The sequence below is a fragment of the Lagenorhynchus albirostris genome, chromosome 17 (assembly GCF_949774975.1).
Source record: "Lagenorhynchus albirostris chromosome 17, mLagAlb1.1, whole genome shotgun sequence".
Taxonomy (NCBI): domain Eukaryota; kingdom Metazoa; phylum Chordata; class Mammalia; order Artiodactyla; family Delphinidae; genus Lagenorhynchus; species Lagenorhynchus albirostris.
In genome coordinates, this window is record NC_083111.1 from 77,491,655 (window position 1) to 77,503,751 (window position 12,097).

Here is a 12,097-nt window from a genome sequence, read left to right on the forward strand (position 1 = left end):
GAGGAGAGAATGAGAATATGGGCATCACATGGTCTTCAACAAGTGGCACATTTGAATCTATTAAGGACTGTATTTACACAGATATGTTCCACTTCTGCACAGAGGTTAACCTGAGTTCTGAAATGCTTGTGTGCATCAAAAATGATAAAGCTATGAACTAGTTACACACCGAACAAATCTAGTTAAGTTGGAGTGATCTCTCTGTGAGCCAGTGGTAGTTAAGAAGGTGGGCTCACCAACTCCAAGTATTGTTTCTTTATTTTCTCAGAATTTTCCTAGAAAGCATCTTGAACGAGACGCCAGATGGCTAGACAGGTTCGGGCAAAGTCTGTTGTCTTTTACACTATTGGTTCAGCTTTCCCAAATCTCCAAAGTGGAAGCACCTCGAATGTCTGGTCCTACCCCACCCTCCATCCCTCAGCGCCTTCCTCTCTGAGCTCCAGCCTGGAATGACAGAGGTCTGTAAAAGGATGTCTCAGCCAGAGCTCTTATGGATCTTCAACGTTTCTGGTGAGCTCCCCAAGGCCGTTCCCTCAAAGCCATTACTTGAAGTAGTTGAGTCCTGCCACCAAGAAGAACTTCTCCAGGAAGAGCTCGGAGTCCAGTACAGCGATGTGAGCCGCTCGGCCAATCAGGGTGTTGGCAGTGCTGGGCAAGGCATGGAACACGTTGTGTCGAATCAAAGTGCAGTCCTTGGCGTCCACCAGAGGGCGGAGAAGGTTGTTGATCATCTCCGCGAAGACGGGTCCTGCAAGGAGGGAAGACGGACAGGAGATGGGGGCAGAGCTCAGCAGCAGAATCTAGAGAAAAAGGCTGGGTGTGTGTCGGGCGGCTAGCCCCGAGCAGAACGGCTGATGCGCCCTAGTGGGTACAGCACCTTCATGATTTCCTTCTGCTTTTAAATCAGAAAGTCACTGAAACGCAGGAGGAGAAGGAGAATAGGAAAGTAAAGAGAAGGAAAAAGGAAAAGGAATGTGGCTCACCTGTGTGTCTGTCTTTGAGGGCCGTTTTACACATCTCGATCCTGGCTGAGTGAAATGGCACGTAGCGGTCTTGGGGAGAAGCAACCAGCACAACATTTTTAAAATACTGCAGACCTGCAACAAGCCAGACGGTGCTGTTACCCAGGTAGTTCCATCTTAGCCTCTGCTTTGCATACATTTTACACACTTGCCCCAGAGAGAGGAGAAGGGAGAAGACGCCAGACACACTGGTTGAGTCACTGCACAAGGACCTTCTGGGCTGGGAGGTTGAAAGAGGGAAGGTGGCGGCTTTGCCCTCATCAGTCACGGAAGCTAAGGAGACACGTAGCTCACTACTCTGAACAGTGAGAGAGAAACAACACGGAAGTAACAGATGTGCCCTTCTGGGCTGGGAATACTGGGGAGTCCATGAGGAAGTAAATCTAGTACTTTGCTCCTTGTCAACCCCACGGCTCCCTTCGTTCCAGCCTCGGTCATGTCACCTGCTTGAGGAAATCAACCTCTGACCTCATCTCCCTGCAGGGAGCTTCACCTCCCTGGAATCAGTCTCACACTGAGGCAGAGGGATCTTTTAAATTAAGCATCACAGCCTATTCTTTCAGTCCCCAGAGCCCATCAGGGATCTCCAGGTGCTGCAGTGCTCTGCCCAGGTCCTCCACCGGCCTGCTCTCAGCCCAGGGACCCTGCGGGGGACGCCTGCACTGACGTGAGTCTTCTCATCCAAGATCACAGCCCAAGACCATAACACACTGGGGACTGGCTGGACTCAGTGATCGGCAGATACGCGGCAGGGGGTATAAAGACCAGCCCCTTGCCCTCCGTCAGGATACCTCTGTAGGGCCACCCCAGCTCCCAAGCTCCCAGAGGGTGGGGCCCGCTGAGATGTCTGGGGCGACCACATTGTGGTCCAACTGCCCTGCTGCCCGAGCCTCCTTCCTCACTTCCCCATGGGGGGGATAACCCTCAACATAGCACACAGAGACACACGTGGGTAAGGAACTTGACCAAGGTTATCGTCAGCCCAGGGCTATGCCGGACTCACATTCGAGGAGACAGAGATATCATCAGAGTCAGTGTTTATAAATGAATGGAAGATTGTGGACCATAGGCAGACCCTGGGCCAGGCCGGCTTGCTCAGCAGGACTGAGCGGGACAGTCGGGCAGCCTGTCTGCTCTCTCCGTGGACACGAGGCCACTGCTGTGCTCTGTTCACTCCCGGCAGGTAGGGTCTTCAACATCTATGTGTGCTTCCTTATTACGGGGTGCGGGTGAAGGTGTGATCTCAGGCCTGCGAGAGGGACCCCCGTCTCCCCTTGCGCTGCCAACAGAAATGGACAGCGTCCACCTGCCCTTTTGTAGGTGGATGTGCACCTGGCTGAAAGAGCTGGGAGTTGGCACATAGACCTTGGGGCCTGTGCAGTTAGGACATTAAAGGCTCGGTGGGCAGTGGCTCTGCTGTAGAGATGACACTGCACACACCTGTCTCTCATCGTGACACCATCCCCAGGCCATGGGGGGAGGCGGTCCAGGGGCAGCTGAGTTCTTGGGTAGCTCTTGGCCTCTCCATGAGTTGAGGAGACTGTGTAACAGTGCAGCTCCTGGTGACATCCTTCCGTGAGTGAGTCGACGTAGCCCTGACTCTAATTTGGGGCTCAGGAGTTGGCTCTCCGTCTCTCACTCATCCGGCCTCGGGGTGCTGCGGGGGATCCACTCACCTGTTTTCTGGCTTAGCTGGTAAAGGAAACATTTGCGCAGATCAGCATTATCCCTGAAGGTGAGCTGCAAAAGGGACCCGGATTTCTTCAATTTCTGCATGAGCCACAAGCCTAGAAAGACAAAAACAAAGCCAAACCCACATCAAACGCATCAAACAAAAAGAAAGCAAAGAAGAATGGGGGAAAGATGACATTAAACTGATTTGTTAGCTAACTCAGGAATGAGAGCGTGCGAGGCAATCTAACAAATCCTCGGGAAGTCAGAGGGACATTTGTGTTCTTAGGTACTGGTAGCGGGGATAGAAAATCTTATGAGACAGGCTTCAGGAGTCATGAAACTATCCAAACCCTTTGATTTTTCAGTCCCCTTCTACGAATTGAGCCTAAGGAAACTGTCCTTAGTACCGAAAGTATGTAAGAATGCTCCTTACAGATCCAGTTAGGATACCAAAAAGCTAAACTCAACCTCTCTCGAAGTCTCTCCATTTACTATGGTTATGCTGACACTAACACGGGTGAGTATGAGCATTATGTCACAAGCACAAAGAAATGAATTGGATAAAAATGCAAGGAAGATGGCGGTGTGGGAAGACGCGGAGTTAGCGTCTCCCCACAACTAGGGCACCTGTCGGCTGCTGGTGGGGGCCTCTGACCCCCAAGGAGATGGGAGGAACCCCAGTGTGAACCAGTAGGACGTGGGGGGACCTAGGTGGGGAGGAGAAGTGGAGGCCAGACAAGATCAGTGCCGCCGAGGCCGGGGAGATCAGGAGAGGCAGGCGGGAGGGACTCTCCGGGAAGAGCGGGAGAGCAGCAGAGGGCGGTCGCCTGGGCCCACTGGGGCCGGGGAGCCTGCTGAGCTCCCAGGCTGCTCCCCTGCCCTCCAACGCCCACCCCCCAAGCCGCATTGGTCCTGGGAGGATAGGAGGGAGGCTGCGGAGATCAGGAGAGGCAGGTGGGAGGGGCCCGGGGCCCTCCCTACCCACGACCCGAGAAGCAGGAGAGGAAAGGAGGGCGTTTGCTGCACCCACTCGAGCCCAGGAAGCCTGCTAGGCTCCCAGGTGAGGTCCCCTGTCCTCTGACACCAGGGTGGGGGGCACGCCTTCTGTTCCTTGAGCCTAAGCCCCACCCCCCACGGCCCCCCACCCACATTCACACCCACATGCACACCCCCATATATGTATATATATAATGTATATGTTTATAGACATATATAAACACATACACATATATAAAATATATATGTTTACAGATAGGCATATGTATATATATACATACACACACATCATGCATGTATCCATACTTATACACAAACATATACGCATTAGCTTCATTTTACCAATAAGGAAACTAAGTAGCACAGAGATGACACGTCTTGGTCAGAGTCTTCCTCGAGTGCCTGGGTTAGAGCTTAACCATAAGCTTGTCATGGAAGTGACATGATTCAAAGCCCATTGCTATAGACTGAAGGTTTGTTTCCCCAAAATCCATATGCTGAAACGAACCCCCTCCACGTGATGGTATTTGAAGGTGTGGTCTTTGGAAGGTGATTAGGTCATGAGGGTTGGGCCCTCGTGAATGGGATTAGTGACCTTAGAAAAGAGACCCCAGGGGCTCCCTTGACCTTCCTACCATGTGAGCACACACTGTGAAGACGGCCGTCTGTGAACCAGGAAGCGGGACCTCACCCGACACCAAATCTGCCAGTGCTTTGATCTTGGGCTTTCCGGCCTCCAGAAGCGTGAGAAATAAATGTCTGTTATTTGTAAACCCCCCCCCTTACCCAGTCTACGGCAACCTGTTACAGCAGCTTGCATGCACGGACACCCATGCTCTCTCTTCCCCACCACTGTTTATCTTTATTCACAGAAAACTGAAGCAGAAGAGACCTTGCGGAACCTCTTGTCTCATCTCATTCAGCTCACAAACAAAATAACATCTTTCTGAGCCCAGGTCTCCTTCCACCATCTCACGCTCTGAAGAGGTTCCAAAGCCACAGGTTCCATCAAGAAGAGCATGTGTCTCTGGTTCCCCCTCCCCTGGGTCCTGAATGAACTCTGAGGAATGATGAGGCTGGAGAGAGTCTTACCTGTACTGACCAGGGTGCTGTTGTTGTACAGGGTCCCCAGGTGCGGCCCGGACAGCGACAGGAAGGTGTGGAGTTTGCTGAGGTAATACCGGAACCGGGGCCGCGTTAGGACCGATCGGATGATGATGTTGCCCAGAGAATGGCCGATGAAGCTGTTGAGAGACAGAAGGGGTCCACGTGAGTGACAGCAGGAGGCTGGCTGCCAGGGAAGTGCTGCACCAGGAGCGCCAAGGGGTGAGCCACCCTCCACCTCCCATGGGATTTAGGGGAACCGGCAGGGAGAAGGGGGGCCGCTAACTCATCCCATCGGGTTTCTAAACGCTGGCCACGTGAAGCCCGAGGTGGGGCCTTTGCGAATGGAAGCTCTGAGCCCAGTGTGGTCAGAAGAGAAGTGTGGGCATCTTGGTGTTATTAGAGCACCCTCCTCCCCCCAGTTCTGGTCTCTACGCCTCCCTCAGTGCACCTGGGGGTTCTTTCTGAAATTCACATTGGAGCATTGAACCCTCCTGGTCATTCACAGGGTGAAACCCCAGCTCCTTAGCCTGGCTTACGAGGCCATTCATGTCCCGACTTCTGCCTGCCTCTCCAATCTTACTCATCCCTCGTTCACTCAGTACAGTTAGTGAGTTGCCTGCTCTCAGCCCACAGCACATGCTCTGCCCCAGCTGCACTGCTGCTCAAAGATCTATGGAGTCGACACATCATCACTTTCAAATTAAATGATTATTTATCAAAACCCTATTATAGTATATATTATATTAGCTCCCTAGCTCTTCTCGTGTGCGTCCTTTTATTTTTACCTAACTCTGTAGGCCTCTGAAACCTCATCTGTTGAATAAAGAAGTGGTATCTTAGAGGCCTAAATGGGGTCACGGACGTTGGGGACTCACCACAATGTCCACATCTGCAAGTGCCTGAGAAACACAAGCTACTGACTATCACCTTAACCATCTCAATATTTACGCCAAGTTGCCTGTTACAGTGGAAGGACACACTTAGCACTGATTCAAACCCTTTTACGGGGCAGGCGACGCATCCCCTCAGGGCTGGTCCCACTTAACAGATGGGGAAACCGAGGCTCAGAGATTTAGAAAGCTTGTAAAAAGTTATATGGTAGAATCGGACACAAACTTGTGAGTGTTAGAAGAACGAGAATTTAAAACCTAGGATATTTGTTTAAGTCCAATTCTCATTCTACTGAGCCACACGGTGTTTATTCTCCTGCACACCTGCTATGACAGATATGGGCGTGTCAAGCAGCCCTGGTACCCTCTTCTGTTCTGAAAGTAATCTACCCCCTTAAAGGTCCCAAGTTAACTTATCCCAGACCGGTATACAGACGGCATCACGCTGAACTTGTACACAGCAAACACGTACAAGTGGCACCCCTCCCCCCAGCATTAACTACCTGTGGTTTCCTTTTACCTAATTCGCGATATGGAGAGGTTGTACAGCTGGATGTGCTGAATGATTTCATCCAGTAACCGATCGGTCATGGTATCAAAATCTGCAAACGTGTCCATCTGGAAGGAGAGAGAGGGAACGGCTACTGGGGAGGGCGTGGGGCCAGGCCAGGCCCCGTGCACAAGCCCATCTTCCTCCACTAAACACCACCGTGCGTCCTGGGGGCATGCCCACGCCTGACATTAGGGTACAAATCAGTATTCGACACCCAGAAAAGGAGCCCCCGATTGGGGCTCTCCAGGTCAGACCGTGGGTTCCCTCTTTGTGAGGCGACAATGGTGCCAACACTTCACAGAACGGTTGGGAAAAGTAAATGAAGAAAGACGCCAACTGCTCAGTGCATCGCAGATGCTCAAAGCGATCCTCTTTCCTCCTGCTCATGTTTATACCCCATGCACCCAAGGGCATGCCTTGTACAGAGCAGGTGTCAAAGAAAAGGCAACAGGACGGACCACTAAGAGAGGAGGAATGAGACTGCACCTTCCAGCGTTTGCTTGTTGATTATTCTCTGTACGATTCCCATTGTCAGTGGTCATGGGACCCTTTAGTTATAAGTAGTGCTATGCCTCCAAAGAACACTTAGCTCATCCCTCTCCAGTCCCATGGAATGGGACTCAATGACCACATTCCACCCAGCCCCACCTCTTGGCCATGGAATCTCTCAGTTCTCATCTACCCTGACATCCCATTAAGGCTCCAGACCTGAAATGGCAAAGGCCCCAGAGTCTACCTCTGACTGTGAAAAGGTCATAATCCAGCTCCACTGGTTACAAAGATGCCAGTGACAAACTCCTTCCCCAGTACAGACCCACGGATGCCCAATCATTTATGCTCTGAGCTGTCACTCAACCTATGACCTGTGAGGTCAAAAGGCCCAGTCACCTGACTCACCTGTCCCCCCTTCTTACTATTTCCTCCTCCCAAAAGAAAACGAGCTCTCCAGACCTTCCAAGCGCCTGGGAGTGTTCCTTGGTAAAGTCCCCTCCCATCTGTGTGGCCATAAACCACCACGGTGACCTTAGGAGGCTCAGGTAAGACACGAATCAGGGATTCTTCCGGTTCTGATGCTTTTGTTGTCATACCTGATTCTTTTCAGACATTAGGAAGTCCAGTTTTCCTCCAGGGAGCCCCAGTTCTATGAAAGTCTTTACCAGACGGAGGTCCGCACTGTTCCCTAAAAACGACAGATAACCCCACCACGGACCCACAATTAATCAGATAACAGCTGACACGCAAGGGATTTATTTCTCGCTCCTTGCCGGTCCCCCTCCCATTTCCCGCTTTCTCAATAAGTTGATAATAAAAACAACTAAACGTGTCCAATCCACTGGTCCCCGTGCTGCCCCCTCCTCCTGTCCACACAGGGTCACGGCCTTTCTGGTATCCCTCCCTCAGGGGGATTATTCCCTGATCTATAAATATGCGGCTTGTGAACGTTCTGTACACAGGAACGGTGGAAGGCACGCCGCCTCTCCCTTCTTTGACAGGCAATTCTGTTTACTCAGGACATTCTGCAAGTGGTGTCACTTAATGATGACACACGGATGTGGAACAATGTGATATCTACAAATCCCCTCTCAAGTCGCTTCCTTAATGCAGGACTAGTTCTGCCATTTACAGGTTGTCAGCAAGGAAGTCCCTCAAACAAGGGCACAGTTATGTGCAAGAGAGTAAGGATCACCCTTGGGAACCAGAGTCAGCAAGGGCAAGCTCCATCAGGGCAGAGGAAGAAGAGCTTAAGGACTTGAGGCTCTGCTGCCAATAGCAAAGCCACAAAGAACACACAGACTGCATCCCTGAAGCGAAAATCACGTGGAAAATAGTTGATATAACAGCATAAGCTTCTTGTTCAAGTATGGTTAGGGGTAAATTTCATGCAGGCCATGGGGTTCAGTGGTAGCTTAATGAATGTTTTAATCTATTCCTCAAAGGGATCCCTACAGAGTTGAAAGTCCGAAGCTGCTTATGTGGCTATATAGGTGACCTACTTTACCATGTAACCATCCTTTCAAAGCAGCTGGGAAACTAGAAGAGATATCGTTGACTATCAATTTTATACCCTTCTTTATGAAACCACCAAGTGATTCAAAAGAGGATGAAAATGCCATACAGAATATGGGAGAACTAAAGATGTTTGACAGACTCCTCCTAATTTTCAAGGATGACCCAATAGAAGGGTGACCCACGACGATGACCCGTCAGAGCACGTGCTCATACAGGCAGGGCTACAGTTACAAAATACTCCCATTCTTTTAGAAAATGTTTCTATTTTGTACTAAGTTAAATTTTGTTCATTCCTTTCATTTCTGACAGTAAAAGTTTGCTCTTTGGTCCTGTTCTTGTTTAAAGCTACCTAATGGCATTCTAGGTTGTGGCCTTAATAAATCTGTATCAGGTGTTTCTGTTTAGCACAAGGAGTCTAAGGAAGGGATGACAGTGGGCCCCCCTCCTTCAGCTGTTGAGCAACAGAGAACTTTCTGCAACTTAAAACTTTCTCAAAAAATATGATTTGAGGGCTTCCCTGGTGGCGCAGTGGTTGAGAGTCCGCCTGCCGATGCAGGGGACACGGGTTCGTGCCCCGGTCCAGGAGGATCCCACATGCCGCGGAGCGGCTGGGCCCGTGAGCCATGGCCGCTGGGCCTGCACGTCCGGAGCCTGTGCTCCGCAACAGGAGAGGCCACAATAGTGAGAGGCCCGCGTACCGTAAAAAAAAAATATATATATGATTTGATAATGTGTTCCACTGAGGACACTTACAAGAATATAAATCTTGGGCTTTGGTCACAATATGAAGAGTTGGGCAGATACCCATAACCATTACCAATTTCTTCAGTTCTCTGTTAACATCAATATAGCCTCGTAAGTGGAATGTAACCAATGGATCCTGTAAAACTCGGCAAAGTTTAAACATATGGACGCGGAACTAGAGAAATCACCTTCAGAAGAAACGTGTGCTCTGTTATTGGTTGTCTCTTTGATGATTTTATGCCCAAGCGACAATGCTGTGATTGGCGGCTCCGTTTTCTGACACAGCACAAATACTGCAGAAGCTGGCCTATCTTTATAGCATCCCTCTTCTCCCACTTGCAGGATGGAGTCTGACCAGATTTCTTATTTTCACAAAGAGATTGAGAGGCTTATCTCATTTTAAATTAATATCAGATAAGTAAGAGGCGCACACTGGTCATGCAAGGCCATAGATCCTGTGTTAAAAGTACACAGGATGAGTGAGGACGTTATTCTTTGTCTTTCTGGAGGTCCTTCTGATTGGAAGCCCCAGTTAAAAACAAGCATGTTTTCAACAGCTTAATACTTCTGCAAAGAGAAAGTGAGTGTCAAGCTCAAAAAAGTCTTCCGACAAGGGCACACGTCAAACTTCAGCAAACTTATTTTGTTTATATTAATTATTTTTAGTATGACTCTTTGTGTGTAGCGCGTGAGTCTAGTATTTAATTTGTGGTGTGATTTGAAGTTTATTTTTTTTCATAAATACACTCAAAAAGTATGCCCATTTCAGTACGAATTTTGAAATTATAGTACAAGGTACATGGGTAGAGTAAATAAGGGGAAGGGAAATGTGTGAACAGCTGAAATTTGTGAAGCACTGAAGTCAGTGCAGAGAGAGGAAAGCTCACCGGAAAGAAAACCCAGTGTTGAGAAAGACACAGTGGTGTGAAAGGGTCCCTGTCCGTGGAGATGGGAGTGAATTGGTGCAGCTGGAAGAGGGGAGAGCAGAAAGGGCAGGAGATGAGAATGACAAGGATCAGATATAAAGAATATTTTATGCTGGGAATTTTCGAAGCTTTTTAAAATAGGAGTTCATTTTATCTTATTTTCTGAGAGCTACAAAGAGCTTCCATCCCAGTGATGGAACGACCGGACCTAGTAAGATTTTAAGAAGACGACTCAGGGATGTGGATGGAGGTTCGGGTTGGGGGAGAGATGAGCTGTTTGGTAAAAGGCAAAATGAAACCATGGGCTCTGGAGCCTGACAGATGGGTTTTAATCCTGACTCAACCGCGTTAGCTGTGGGACCTTATACAAGTTACTCAGCTGCCCTCTTAGTCAGTGTCCCCACTTATAAATGGGGGTGATAATAGCAGCTACTCTGCAGGGCTATTGTCAGGATCAACCACGTTAATAAATGTTAAGTATCTAGAGTGGTCCCTGGCCCCTGGTGAGTGATGTATACATGCTGGCCATCATCAAAGTCATCACCACCATCACCATCATCATCATCATCATTATCATCATCTGGAATGATGATCTACCACTGGATTCTCTGCCACTTCACTAAATAGACCTGTTGACTTAGCGTCCCGGCATGCAATGCATATAGCCAGGTGTTGATGTGGACAATTAAATGCATTAGCCCCAAGAGTGAGGAAAATTAAGGATATTAACAAGAGCGTGTCACAGAAGTGAAGCCCATCACCATTCCCTATTTGATCATCATAAGAAGAATGTGACCACCGGTTTTGCTACTCATCACCACTGAAGCCCCAGAGGAGCCCTTTCACTCCTCTGACCCTTAGTTATACATTAGAATCCATAAAAGTGGAAGTGATTTATTCATTCCATTCATTCCTTCATCGCATTAATTCATTCATTTGTGTATTTCATTAACTCAACATATTTTTTTGCCAGAGAGATCTTTTCTTTGAGAGCAAAGCCATGCCATTTTCCTAGATCCAGCCTACTTACTAATGTTCCACAGTCGCTAATTGAACATTTGTTGAACAAGTCCCTAAACTAGATTAATTCATGAATATGGTAATTCGTCTATAGCACAAAACTTTGAGGAGGAAACCCTTGTAGAACTCACCATCCAGGCCATGGACACAGACTACCAGGTGAATCCCATCTTCCAAATTTTCTTCCTCTTCCTCTGGTGGGAAATACGGTATGTCAGAAGCTAGTACAGATGAGTCACTGTACAGAAATCCATCAATCTTCAGTTCTTTTTTAAATTTTTCTTTGGCCTGATAAAAACTGGAGAATACACTAATTAATCACGAGCCGAGCTGTGTGTTCCATGTTGAACAGGAGATGCATTGAGCTGGGATGCAGGAGTGATGGACAACTACAAGGAAGTATCGGCCAAGCGACCAAGGCTGAATGTGGGACCTCATGGGAGATGCTAGTGAAAGAAGGCTTGTTCTGAACAACGAGGCAGAAGAGTGACCCAGGAAAACCAAGGGCTGTATTGATCTGGGTTCTGCAGATGTGGTTCCTGCATTGAATAGAACCTCTAAGGTTCCCTCCAGCTCCAAGGATCCACAAAATCTTTACGCGATCTTCCGGGAGTGAGAGTTTATTAACCTGCTTCCATGTACTTCTCCAGCGTCATCCGCTAGCCTCCAAAGAGAACACGTTTCTCATAAAGTCCCTGCATGAATTATGCCTCTTGTCTTTACTTCCATGCCTTTGTGCATTGGGGTCTATCTGTCTGAAATTCCTTTCCCACCTGGTTATCCTGTTCTTTGCCTGGCTACCTGACAAGGTGGTTAAGACCACGGACTCAGGAATCAGACTGCCAAAGTCAGAATCCCGGCTTAGACACTTACTAGCTGTGCACCAACTGCTTTATAACCTCTCTGCATTCAGTTTCCTCATTTGTGAAAGGGGAATAACACCTGTATCGAATTCATAAAGTTGTCTTTGCCTTGTTGTATTAAGTGATATAATCTATTCAAAATGCTTAGAACAGTACTTGTAACAGATTAAATGTGAAAAAGGAGATGTGATCGATTACCAGCCATATCACCATCATTATCATCAACATGGTGTCTCATATTTTCTCCTTAGCTTAGGTATCATCTCTAAAAAGCTTCTCATGGCCACAATCT

The 12,097-nt window shown here is 48.6% G+C and overlaps 1 protein-coding gene across 1 annotated transcript in view; it reads right to left on the reverse strand.

Annotated features, from left to right (window-relative positions):
• Positions 1–542: 542 nt before the first annotated feature.
• The window catches only part of FAM135B (family with sequence similarity 135 member B), a 160,648-nt gene continuing 149,093 nt past the window's right edge, over positions 543–12,097 (reverse strand). The window contains 7 exon segments of the mRNA XM_060127760.1: positions 543–748; positions 984–1,097; positions 2,699–2,809; positions 4,785–4,936; positions 6,210–6,307; positions 7,331–7,422; positions 11,074–11,240. Of these exon segments, the coding sequence (XP_059983743.1) occupies positions 543–748; positions 984–1,097; positions 2,699–2,809; positions 4,785–4,936; positions 6,210–6,307; positions 7,331–7,422; positions 11,074–11,240 (940 nt within the window).